Raw genomic sequence first — 12,530 nt, 5'->3', positions numbered from 1 at the left:
TCGACTGGAAGGATAATTTCAATAAGGTAAAGGGTAATGGAATCGTGTGTTAGACAGATGGTTCAAAAACTACGGAGGAGCCTGGCTGTGAAGTCTACGGAAGCGATGGACGGGGCCGCTGAATCTCTGTAAGCCTAGGACCAAAACCAACCGTGCTCCAAGCTCCAAGCCTACATATATGTAATCCTGAGGGCAGCTGCTCACCTATTAAAAGCGTACCTTACCATCAGGAAGATATTTATAGTTACAGATAGCAGACGAGCGATTAAGCATTAAGACTCGTATGTAGTAGATTCAGAACTAGTCCTGGAATACAGACAAGTGCTCAGCGCACTAGGCAGATGTAACAGTCACACTAGTGTGGATACCGGGGTCCGCGAGTTATGCTAACTCCTGTAGCTACAAATATTACTCAATCACACCCGTTTTTGTAAGAGTATTTTTTCTACAATATTGAATGTCTACTAAATACTATATCCAAGAATCTGACTGCAAATTATCCGAACATGATTTCTCGGGGTTCATATTTTTTGGGTAAGCTTGTTTTTGTAAATTAAAAATAAAAATGAATTTACTAACGGATTTTGCAGAAAAAGTCCTCAAAATAAAAAAAACCCCCCGATGCTTGAAAGTTGAAATTTAACGCGCAAAGAATATAATAAAGCAAGGTTACCCCTCATTTAACATACACCAAAAAAGATTTACAGCGTCGGTATTATGCCAAGCAACGTCGATCGACAGCCCTCTTAAATATTCCGCTATACTGCTAAAAATTGAATATTATGTGTAAGAAATTGTCGGCGGAAAAATATTTATATTTTGTTCGCCTCTCGCGAAGGAAGGCGGAAAAAATGCCGGCTACCCCTATACGCTGAATTATAATGTAATGATGAGGGAGCCTATGCGTGACCAGATTACCATATTATCGCGAACATCCCCGGAAAAGCCAACCCATTACTATCATATTTGCAAGCACTTAGTGTTGGAATTCTGTCTGTGTTGATTAACATGTCTGTTAAGGTACTTTAACGTGATGCATGTGAAATTTTCTGTACGTTCTACGTTTCAGGGAGCATTTTTATCGCGATACTTCGCCATCTAGGCTTCTAACGAAATGCTATGGAACTAGGACGTGCACGGTTTTTCTTATGCGTACAGTAACGATTAAAACTAGTCACGGAAATACATTTCCGACGCATAAAAACGTGTACAGATTCTACCAAAAGTTCTGAAATTCACCAATTTAAGTGATCTTTGTAACGGGAGCCCAGTGTAGAACCTAGGATTTTCGGTCCTGAAATTTAATGTAATCGTTTTCTACGTGAAGATCATAGTCAATGCAGATTAAGCACAAGATACGATGCTGACAAAGGCCGATCTGGACTTACGCTTTTGGGGCCCGTCACTGGCGCATCTTCTAGAATGATCTGTCTTATCGGACCAGTGCCACAGAACAGTCAACAACTGAATTCACTGAAATGATACGTTTAATAAATATAATTACCGAAGCAGCGAACGTCACCTGTGGAGAGACTGGTGAAACTAGTAAAGCTGTAAAGACTGCCTTTAATCGCCTTCACACAACAGAGAACTTAATAGGATACTTACAGTATATTTTAATAAGAACTTTCCGCTAGGATGTGCCGTCGAAATTTCGTCATTTTGCTGTACACAGAACAGAGGCTAACATGCGACTCTTTTCGTAAATATGTCCTTAGAAATTGCTTGCGATTAATTGCATCACATCGCAACCTGTTAAAAAAATTGCATCAAATTTGTTTGCGATTAATCGCATCGCCTGGAAAATACCTCATCGCCCATTGCGCTATAGCGTCTTGTCAGATCGTAGCCTAACATTCTGGGGGGTGGTGCTTCAGTTTCAGGTTTGGCATTTTCTTGGGGGGATGGCATCTCTCCGCCACCTTAAATGGCGGCGTTAGTGGACCTCCCTTCTCACCGCTGTCATTTTCTTCCTTTCCTTTAGTCAGAAAATTGATCGCTTGTAACCGTCGCGATGGTTTGGCTTGCTATAGTTAGATTGGGGAGTACCCCGTTGGACTTCGAAGACATTGAAAGGCAAGACCGGACAAGACGTACTAAATTAAGCATGTGGTTGAATCTTATTGTGCAACTTTGCATTTTCGTTAAGTCGCCTAATTTTTTGGAATATAATTTTTTTTAATCAGATAGGATACGGATTCTAAAAATCCTTAAATTTCTAGAATATTCTAAGAGAATTTGAAAAAAAATCAAACACCGTCCTTAGATCCTAACAAAACTACAGCAGTTCTAAATACTCCATACACGGTGTTTACGGGCTTGTGATTTAAATTTTATTTTATCTTTTTTTATTTATGTGGCACAAGAAAGTAAAACAATTTGCTATAGCTATCACAGATACCGCCTGCACACCTGCCCATGCGCGTTTTGCCCAAAAGCTTTTCAGCTTTTTTGCTTATATCTAAATGTTACCAAATTTGGTCCCAATCGGTTCAGCCGTTTAGTTGGAAATGAGACCGACAGACCGCCATCAACGAGATTTTGTCTGATTCGGATTCCTGGTACTTCAAAACGTTTGATTGAAAAGGTGGTGATCATCTTTTAATATCTTACTAACGTGCGGGTGGTAAAAATAAAGATTATTGTTGTGCCACCACAGATAATTAATAATAAACGTAATTTTACAGCAGTTGTTCAAAGTGTTGAACACAAAGTCTCGATCAACATTACTTATAGTAGTAGACGGCCGGTTGTTGATTTATTATTCTACTTCTATTAAGGTGTTTTACTGCGAATCGCCTTCTTTTAATGTGTTTAATCACCTCTTAAAAATAAAATGACAAGACCTTAAACACCCTGTAAAAGATTATCAATAAGTATTTTAAAGTTCTAAATTTCTAATGGTTCTGAATGTTTTCGAATTGTGCCGATTCTGAAGGTTCTAAAGATTTTATATATAATATTCTAACAAACAGTTCTATGAATGTAGTATGGTTTTTCTAAGCTGAAGACTCTGAAACGATTCCAATGATCATCACCGTGACAGAATTCAGCAAGTACCCATGCTTACGTTTCGTGTTCGGTATCAGGAAATATAACAGAATTTCGCACACCTTACCTCGACTTGGTTGGCACATGGCACATGGGTTTAGCTTCCATCCCGATGCACAATTTAGCAATGTTTCAACGTTCTTTTTCATTTAACATCTGCAAATTCTGTAATAATTCGGTTTACAGACAGTTACTGCATCTGTCCGAAGAGGCCTTTAAACGGAAAATTAAAAAATTATTAATCAAAGAGCGAAATTTAACATAACAATTTTTGTTTTGTTTTTTCCTTTGTTGGTAGGTAGTTACTTAGTAGATGTGTGATTGTTTACAATCAAAATCGAACTCTGCTAATTGTTTTATTTAGTAGAATCTACGTGTAGATATATGCTTTATGTTTCTAGGGGTATAGGGGGAAGAACAGATAAAGTATCTCAAAAACTTCAAGAGATAAAGAAAAAACTTGATCAGTAACGAAGCCTTTGGGGACCTAAGTAGCCCCTTCCGTATTTACATCATATTTAGGAACACCCTGTATATCCAATACGTTACGCTTACGAAACGGAGCTGATTAATAACACAAGTTGCGTTTGCTCTACTCTTGCTTGCTATTTAATACAAATACAAAAAGACAATTCCAATCGCAAGGGCTTTATTTATAACCAATTTGAAGAAGGCAAATCAGTTAGGTATACGATCACATAATTTAAGTGATATTTAAAACATAACCAAATAATTAAGCCGCCAAATCGTCGCCTGAAAACTCAGCCAAATGGGTTTGCATATAATTCCAGACATTATCATGAGTACCGAATATGATACGATAAGACCTGACGTTAGCACTTTTCACTATTACCCGCAACTCCTTATTTATAAAAACATAATGAGTTTTGCTTCTTACTTCTTCTTCGGTACAGCAAACGCATGCGATTATTAGCAAATATAATCCGCCACGAGGTACGGTAAATGAGGTAATTGCCGAATCGAGATCTTCTTCGCTTTCGAAATTGGGCTCTACCGTATCATCGTCCACTTGGAGATGCAGCAGAAATACCTGCTCCTCAGATGGCTGATTCAGAAATATTTCCGTAATTTTGGAACTGAAGCATTGCATGTCAATATGGCGGTAACAAATTGAAAAAGAATACTTACACCATGTTATCCAGTAAAAGGCGCAACACTGTAAATGTCACTAAGTACACAAACGCAATCGTGTTCGCACAAAACGCAATTGAACAAATTCTTTAGCTTTATTAGTTGCACTATATGGTGGATTGACTTGATATAAGGCGCCCGTCTGGTATATGCAGGAGAGGGGGATAAATTGAAAAAGAATATGTCACGAGTTCATGACTACCTAAAATTAAAAGGTTCGCAGTGTTCTGTTCACTATCTATAACATGAAACAGGAGTAGAATAATTCTAACTTAATGTTTTAATTTGAGCCGGTAATAAACAAGTATTATTTCTCCCTTCCCCCGTGAAAATTAGGTGACTCATATTGATCAAAGAATAAAACAAATAACAATTTTTTGAATAGTCTTGTAAAACTTAATACTTACAACATTATGGAATATTATGCGATGTATGCGGAAAAATAGTCCAAATATTAATTAACGTCCATTATCTTTAAACAAATAAGGAATCAAAATGCAATTGACCATTTTTTTTAATAAAGGCATATCGTAGCTTTCTTCGGATCAGTAGGTAATAATTCCATCAGAAAGTAGCCAGACATGGATCTTGTAAAATAGGGGTTGGAGGGAAGGTTAAAGTTAATTACGTACAATGATTTACAAAATGATAGCGATATCCACTACTGACATTCCCAGGGGCGGACTGGGTAACTGCGGGCCAGGTGGAATTGCATAGGTTACGGGCCATTAAAGTATTAGTGTAGTAATGATTTTGGGGGGGTTAGCTCTGAGGTGCGCCACAAAAACATTTTAGTACAAGTACTCCTTTCTCCAAAATAAATTACCATACAGTTTTTTTTAAATTGCAGCTGATAATTAAAAGTAACAAAATATACAATCCACACGAGGTGCGTCGCCTATCATTGTATTTCAGCACTTTCATGCTACGACAAAAAATGATAAATTCATTGTAAAACACTTCAATTAAAACAGAATTTTTTAACAACCTAACATCAACCCCAATTAGAGAAACGTGTTAATAATTTATTAATAGTGCAAGAAACTAAATACAGCACATACTTATAAATTTCCAACGGGCCATTATGATCTACAGGCCAGGTGGCAATCGCCACCCGCCCCCCCGGGCCAGTGCGCCCCTGGTTATACACTGCCTTTTTTTGAGCCCCGAAAAAAAATTGTCTCAGATCGACCCGGAAAAAAAATTTTCTTATAGAATGTGGCCTGTAGAATCCATAATTTCAAACAGTTCCAAGATTGGGCTACTAGTTCAAAAGTTACAGCCCTTTGAATTTTTTTTCGAAATTGGTTTCTAGTCTATAACTTTTGATTGAGAAGTCTGATCGAAAAAGTACGAATTGATTTGGATTCTACCCACCCAAATTAATAAGAAAAAGTGTTTTCCCGAGAAATTTTGGTGTCGTCAATTTTTGGTAAAAAGGAAGGTTATACTTACTCTGTCTTTGTTTGAGCCCCGAAAAAAAATTCTCAGATCGAGCCGAAAAAAAATTTTCTTATAGAATGTGGCCTGCAGAATCCATAATTTCAAACAGTTCCAAGATTGGTCTACTAGTTTAAAAGTTACAGCCCTTTGAATTTTTTTTCGAAATTGGTTTCTAGTCTATAACTTTTGATTAAGAAGTCTGATCAAAAAAGTACGAATTGATTTGGATTCTACGCACCCAAATTAATAAGAAAAAGTGTTTTCCCGAGAAATTTTAGTGTAGTCGATTTTTGGTACAGTTCCAAGATTGGGCTACTAGTCCAAAAGTTACAGCCCTTTGAATTTTTTTTCGAAATTGGTTTCTAGTCTATAACTTTTGATTGAGAAGTCTGATCGGAAAAGTTCGAATTGATTTGGATTCTACCCACCCAAATTAATAAGAAAAAGTGTTTTCCCGAGAAATTTTGGTGTCGTCAATTTTTGGTAAAAAGGAAGGTTATACTTACTCTGTCTTTGTTTGAGCCCCGAAAAAAAATTCTCAGATCGAGCCGAAAAAAAATTTTCTTATAGAATGTGGCCTGCAGAATCCATAATTTCAAACAGTTCCAAGATTGGGCTACTAGTCCAAAAGTTACAGCCCTTTGAATTTTTTTTCGAAATTGGTTTCTAGTCTATAACTTTTGATTGAGAAGTCTGATCGGAAAAGTTCGAATTGATTTGGATTCTACCCACCCAAATTAATAAGAAAAAGTGTTTTCCCGAGAAATTTTGGTGTCGTCAATTTTTGGTAAAAAGGAAGGTTATACTTACTCTGTCTTTGTTTGAGCCCCGAAAAAAAATTCTCAGATCGAGCCGAAAAAAAATTTTCTTATAGAATGTGGCCTGCAGAATCCATAATTTCAAACAGTTCCAAGATTGGTCTACTAGTTCAAAAGTTACAGCCCTTTGAATTTTTTTTCGAAATTGGTTTCTAGTCTATAACTTTTGATTGAGAAGTCTGATCAAAAAAGTACGAATTGATTTGGATTCTACGCACCCAAATTAATAAGAAAAAGTGTTTTCCCGAGAAATTTTAGTGTAGTCGATTTTTGGTACAGTTCCAAGATTGGGCTACTAGTCCAAAAGTTACAGCCCTTTGAATTTTTTTTCGAAATTGGTTTCTAGTCTATAACTTTTGATTGAGAAGTCTGATCGAAAAAGTACGAATTGATTTGGATTCTACCCACCCAAATTAATAAGAAAAAATGTTTTCCCGAGAAATTTTGGTGTAGTCGATTTTTGGTAAAAAAGGAAGGTTATACACTGCCTTTTTTTGAGCCTCGAAAAAAAAATTGTCTCAGATCGACCCGAAAAAAATATTTTCTTATAGAATGTGGCCTGTAGAATCCATAATTTCAAACAGTTCCAAGATTGGGCTACTAGTTCAAAAGTTAATCAATTACCATACAGTTTTTTTTAAATTGCAGCTGATAATTAAAAGTAACAAAATATACAAATATACTTTCAAAATACTACGACAAAAAATGATAAATTCATTGTAAAACACTTCAAAAAATAGAATTTTTTAACAACCTAACATCAACCCCAATTAGAGAAACGTGTTAATAATTTATTAATAGTGCAAGAAACTAAATACATCACATACTTATAAATTTCCAACGGGCCATTATGATCTACAGGCTAGGTGGCAATCGCCACCCCCCCCCCCGTGCCAGTCCGCCCCTGGACATTCCAACGGTGAATTTTTTGTATTATACACGATATACAAATCATTTGGTGAAATTGAATTCACTTTTGGTTTCCGTACGCGTGAATTAATTCCATCCACTCGATTTCCCAGTAGGAAAAGGAGCTATTGCAAACGCTTTGTTCATCCGGTCGCCAATTCTTCAAAATTACTTTTTACTAGAGAATGGGTATTGATCTCGAGTTTTTTGCTAAAGGCTTGCGCTAATGGTCAAATATATTTCCCTACCGATTTCTTCATCCGTTACCTTCGGTTGCTTCCGATATGAAGTCTGAAAAATCGCTAGAGCTTGAGCTTAAAACCCGCATCGTCGCTCCATTTGGAAAAATCATAATATGCGTTTTAGTGTAATCCTCATCTTTGTGTCGCTTTTTACACTTTTTACCGAAAATTAGTCCACGTTTCTTCCCATTTGAAATGCAAAATAAAAGTAGTACCTAAATAAGTAAAACCATCGTTAACTTTAAGTTAAGTGGGTATATTAAATTAACATATCATAGAATCATCAATAGAAGAAAATAACTAAGAGAAAATAAAGAATAGGATAATGAGTGAATACATATATGAAAGAACCAATTTACATACATAAAGAGAAGAGCGAAAACGATCAGTAGTAAAACAGAGATAAGGGAATGAGGGGAAGAACATGCAATAAAAAAAATAAGGTAGAGATGAAGAGAGAAACAAGAAGAAGAAAAAAAGTCAAGATATAAAGAATTCAACAAAGAGGGAGAACTGTATGTGGACTTGTAAACAATATAATTAGAGGAATCTGACGCAATTACGAAGAATTCGAAGAAAAGAATTGAAAGAAATCGATCGAATGGGAAATTGTATTTTAAGATTCCAAAGAATTTGAATAGTTTTAAGGATGTGAAAAATCAGAAGACACCATAGAATCTAAATAGTATGATGTAGTACGAATAAATAAAAATAAAAGGAGATAAATTTATATCAATAAAAGAACTAGAACGAAGAATTTTAAGAATTTGATAAATGAAAAAAAGGCAAACAATCGAAAAAATGATAAGAATTTGAAGAATATGAATAACCGAAAGAATTTGAAAAAAGCTGAGGAATTTGAAAGTTAAAAAGAAAATGAGAGAAAACGGTAGAACAAAAAATTTGTAAACTGGGAAGTCGAAGGAATCTAAAACATTCAAGGAAATAAAACTTAAGGAGTAGGAAGAATCAATAGATTCGTCCTGAAAAAAAAATTGTTATTTACCAAATCTAGTCCTTTCGAACGTCTCCCCTCCATACTATACCATCTATTTAAGAGTCAAGTGGTGGGGAATGAGGGGGAGTACAGTACATTCAATTCCCATTTAGAGTTGTAGTGAGTAACTTCGTAGCACAGACGATTGACGAAATAATTTACCAATTTGTGTACACATTTTACAGCGTCACGCCTTTACTGGCAAAAATGGTGTAAGTATTTTTTTTTATTTATTACAATTATAGTGACGTTCACACTGTTTAGTTCAAAAATTACGGAAATAAGTCTGAACAAGTGGTCTGCGAGGAAAATGTTTCTGCTGCATCTTCATGTAGACGAGGATACAATAGAAGACGATTTCGAAGGCCTCGGAACTGTGGATTCAGCAGTTACTTCGTATGTTGTACCTCCTGGCCGGCGATATATGTTAGTAATTGGGTACATTTCTTGTAATGAAAAAATAAGTCGCAAAACTCATTACGTATTCATAAATAAAGAACTACGAGTGATTGTAAAAAGTGCTGGCGTCGTGGCTTTTCGAATCGTATTCGGCACTCCTGATTGTGTCTGGAAGTACATGGAAAGACATTTGTCTGGATTTGCAAACGACGAACAACTGCGACTTAAGTATTAAATATCATGATGTGGCGTACGTGATCATGACTCCTGTTCTCATTTATAAATAAAGTTTTTAAGGCATTCTGTTTAATCATTGAATAACGAAATCAGAGTTTAATGCAATCATTGACTAATTATACCCTTAGTGAAAGATACAACTAAAAGTATAGTCTATGCTAAAAGGTATATTTCGTACAGAAAAGTAAGGAGAATCAATTATCCCTTTTACTAAGATGTTTTTGTATTGGGTAGTCTTTATTCATATTAATGAAACAATGTGCACCCACGACACGTTTCTCCTTCAAATCTGAACATCATTTCGACTGACGCCCTTGAAAAAGGATGCACACATTGATACTAACTAAATTTTATGTTATTAGACCGATTTAAACTATATAATCCCTACAGTGTTCATAATGTCTAAAATTGCTAAGGATCCAATTTTCGAACATGCCTTGGGCTTCTGAAGTCTCCATGTTCAATAGCACTCATCCTTGATTTTGAACTCTTAGAAATCGATTGGCGAAGGTTTGACATTACTGTCTCTTTTCTTCCTCGAATAAGACGAGGAACTGACGGACAGACAAAACACAAACAGAATTGCTGTAGAAAAAGACGCCATCTTTTGTAGGGCAAAAATCTCTACTGACTGGACTAAACGACTAAACCTCGCAACTGAAACCGTTTCGGGGCAGTAAGAACGATTCTACGCAACCAGTTCGACAATGCTTTCAGTTGACCGTGTGCGGAGGGGTGGAGGAGTTAATTTTGTTCGCGAAAATTTTGATACAGTATAAACGAATCTGTCTACATGGTTTCTATTTGTGCAACATGGTTTTGCTCCAACATTTATTATTCGATCTCGTAGGTTTTAGTATCGTGAAACAAGAAAGAAATGATAGGGGTCGCCATCTTAATTATCGCACGTAAAATATCCCGAAAACGATATGAGTGACCGATAAATACTCCTTTCTCAATTTAAATATAAGAAAGCCTCTTGTATTGTAAGGTTTACCACAGACTTCATTACGGAAAGTTTAAAATTTATTATTGAAGGGTTGTCCGGAACTCTAGTCGAAATAAAAACCCTCTACCAGAAAACGATTTTCTATTTTTTAGTGCGAAATTCCAAAAAAATTCCATCAGACTTGCAAAACTGCAAATGAATTCCAAAAAATTCATTACACTTCTAAAGAATTCCAATGAATTTCAGTGAACATTTTAAGTTGATGTTAATGTTGTCAATATAGAGCGAGATACAGAGCTATTGAAAAGAATTGATATTTGTTTATAGATCTACATATTATGATGATTTCATTTTTTAAGGAAACTTCGAGGGAAAAGTTTATTTTCATGATTGTGAAAGTCAGTGACGCAACAAATTAGTTAATTTTGGGTCAAGCTCTGAGTGCTGAGTATCGTAACTGAGAATAAATCAGCAGCTATGTTGCACTTGGTGACTGCCGACAGAAGTGACTGCTTCTTTTTGTCTCGCACTTCTTCGCTCCCTTCTTTTTACCGCGATCTAGAAATAAACTTGTAACAAATATAGCAAACGAGCTCCTGGGCCACTGAACATTTAATCAGTTCTTCCTTCGGTGATGATATACAAAATACTGAAAACAGAATTCGAAACCGTTCGGAAGTTATCTTATCCACAAAAGGATGAACGGACGGAAAGTCCAAAATCATGAACTCGCTAGGAGCTCGTTAATAAGTCGATGAGTAATATAAGTAAATACATGTATATTATGAAAGCTGAAGCGTCTCGTGACGGATGAGATGAATTTAGTCCCGTGCAAAAAGTAGTCACATCGAGCGATAAGAAGCAGTCCTCTGTGAAACAAATTTTCAACTAAAAAGTGGACGACTGGTATCTTAATTGAACCACTTAATTTTCACTATTTATTTTTTAACTTTAATAAATTGCGACGCTTTTCACGTCCAAAAAAAAGCTTGAGTCCCCTTCTCATCTATTAGTTTGTATTCTCAATTTTATGTCTCAATTCTGCTGCTTACAAGTCGAACATTAAGGCATATATGCCTCTAAAATTAATACAAATGATTTTGTCTAGAAATGTACCCACCAAATTTGATTGAATTCGATGTACAATTCGTACTTTTTCGATCAGACTTCTCAATCAAAAGTTATAGACTAGAACCAATTTCGAAAGAAAATTCAAAGGGCTGTAACTTTTGAACTAGTAGCCCAATCTAGGAACTGTTTGAAATTATGGATTCTACAGGCCACATTCTATAAGAAAAATTTTTTTCCGGGTCGATCTGAGACAATTTTTTTTAGGGCCTCAAAAAAGGCAGTGTATAACCTTCCTTTTTTACCAAAAATCGACTGCACCAAAATTTCTCGAGAAAACACTTTTTCTTATTAATTATGGTGCGTAGAACCCTAAATAAATTCTCCCTGGGTATTTAATAATTCATACATACATTTTTGGCCCATTTCATGGGCGGGTATTGAAATGCTACCTTGCGCTTAAGTGCGGGGGTGGCGGCATAGCTGAAACTGAACCTTAGGGTGTCTAGAACATCCTCTGAAAGTTTCATAAGGTTATCACAAAATGCAAGGTTGAAACCTATTTTGGCTCTTAACCCCTGCACTATCAATGATTGACAGTTTAACATAATTGCGCATGCGGGATTCTGCCCAAAAGCTTTTCAGTCTTTTATGTCAAGAATATGTGTACCAAATTTGGTTCCAATCGGTTCATCCCTTTAGCCGGAAGTTAGTGTAAAGTCACACAGACCGGAAGATCGATAAACGGACCGATATCAAAATTTTGTTTGGTTCGGGTTCCTGGTGCTTGAAAACGTGTATTTCCGTAAAAAACGTGGGGAATTTTTACCCCACTGCAATACTTCCCTTTACTAACGTACGGGTGGTAACAATTCAAAGGACTATTTTCGTAAAATGTTTAAATATTGATGGCATAATTTGACTCAACACGAAAACGCAGCTTCGGCTTTGGTGGCAGTGCCGATTCACCTCGTTACCTCAAAAACTGCTCAAGATTTCTTTGGTTTTCTTTACAATAATGAAAAGTGCACGAAATTACGCTCTAATCAATTTCAAAGACACTACGATGATTTTAATACGATATTTCCATTCAAATAGCGCATAGCGTCTCGTGAGGGAGCATATTGTGACGGATGAAATATAAATTTAGTTCCGTGCAAAACATACACCCATACCAAGCGATAAGACATATTTCAAAAATGTTGTATGAATTCCAGGTAAATTATATATACAAATCAATAAAAAAAAAAGCAAAGCCACCACTC

General features: G+C 35.9%; 1 protein-coding gene and 1 long non-coding RNA gene across 2 annotated transcripts; one reads left to right on the top strand and one right to left on the bottom strand.

Moving 5' to 3' along the window:
* Positions 1-1,387: 1,387 nt before the first annotated feature.
* On the bottom strand, positions 1,388-4,781 carry LOC116173009. Its single transcript, XR_004145828.1, has 5 exons — positions 4,201-4,781; positions 1,810-4,148; positions 1,609-1,752; positions 1,523-1,551; positions 1,388-1,473 (listed from the first exon to the last, which is right to left on the bottom strand). It is a non-coding gene; the product is annotated as an uncharacterized LOC116173009 (long non-coding RNA).
* Positions 4,782-8,726: 3,945 nt separating this feature from the next.
* Positions 8,727-9,305, top strand: LOC116173008. The gene is made up of 2 exons (XM_031490293.1): positions 8,727-8,824; positions 8,877-9,305. The coding sequence occupies exons 1-2, from the start codon at positions 8,820-8,822 to the stop codon at positions 9,244-9,246; spliced, it is 375 nt and encodes a 124-aa protein (XP_031346153.1). The 5' UTR covers positions 8,727-8,819; the 3' UTR covers positions 9,247-9,305.
* Positions 9,306-12,530: the final 3,225 nt, after the last annotated feature.

This window comes from Photinus pyralis, unplaced genomic scaffold (genome assembly GCF_008802855.1).
Source record: "Photinus pyralis isolate 1611_PpyrPB1 unplaced genomic scaffold, Ppyr1.3 Ppyr1.4_LG6, whole genome shotgun sequence".
NCBI lineage: Eukaryota > Metazoa > Arthropoda > Insecta > Coleoptera > Lampyridae > Photinus > Photinus pyralis.
This window is presented reverse-complemented; position numbering and strand designations above follow the sequence as displayed.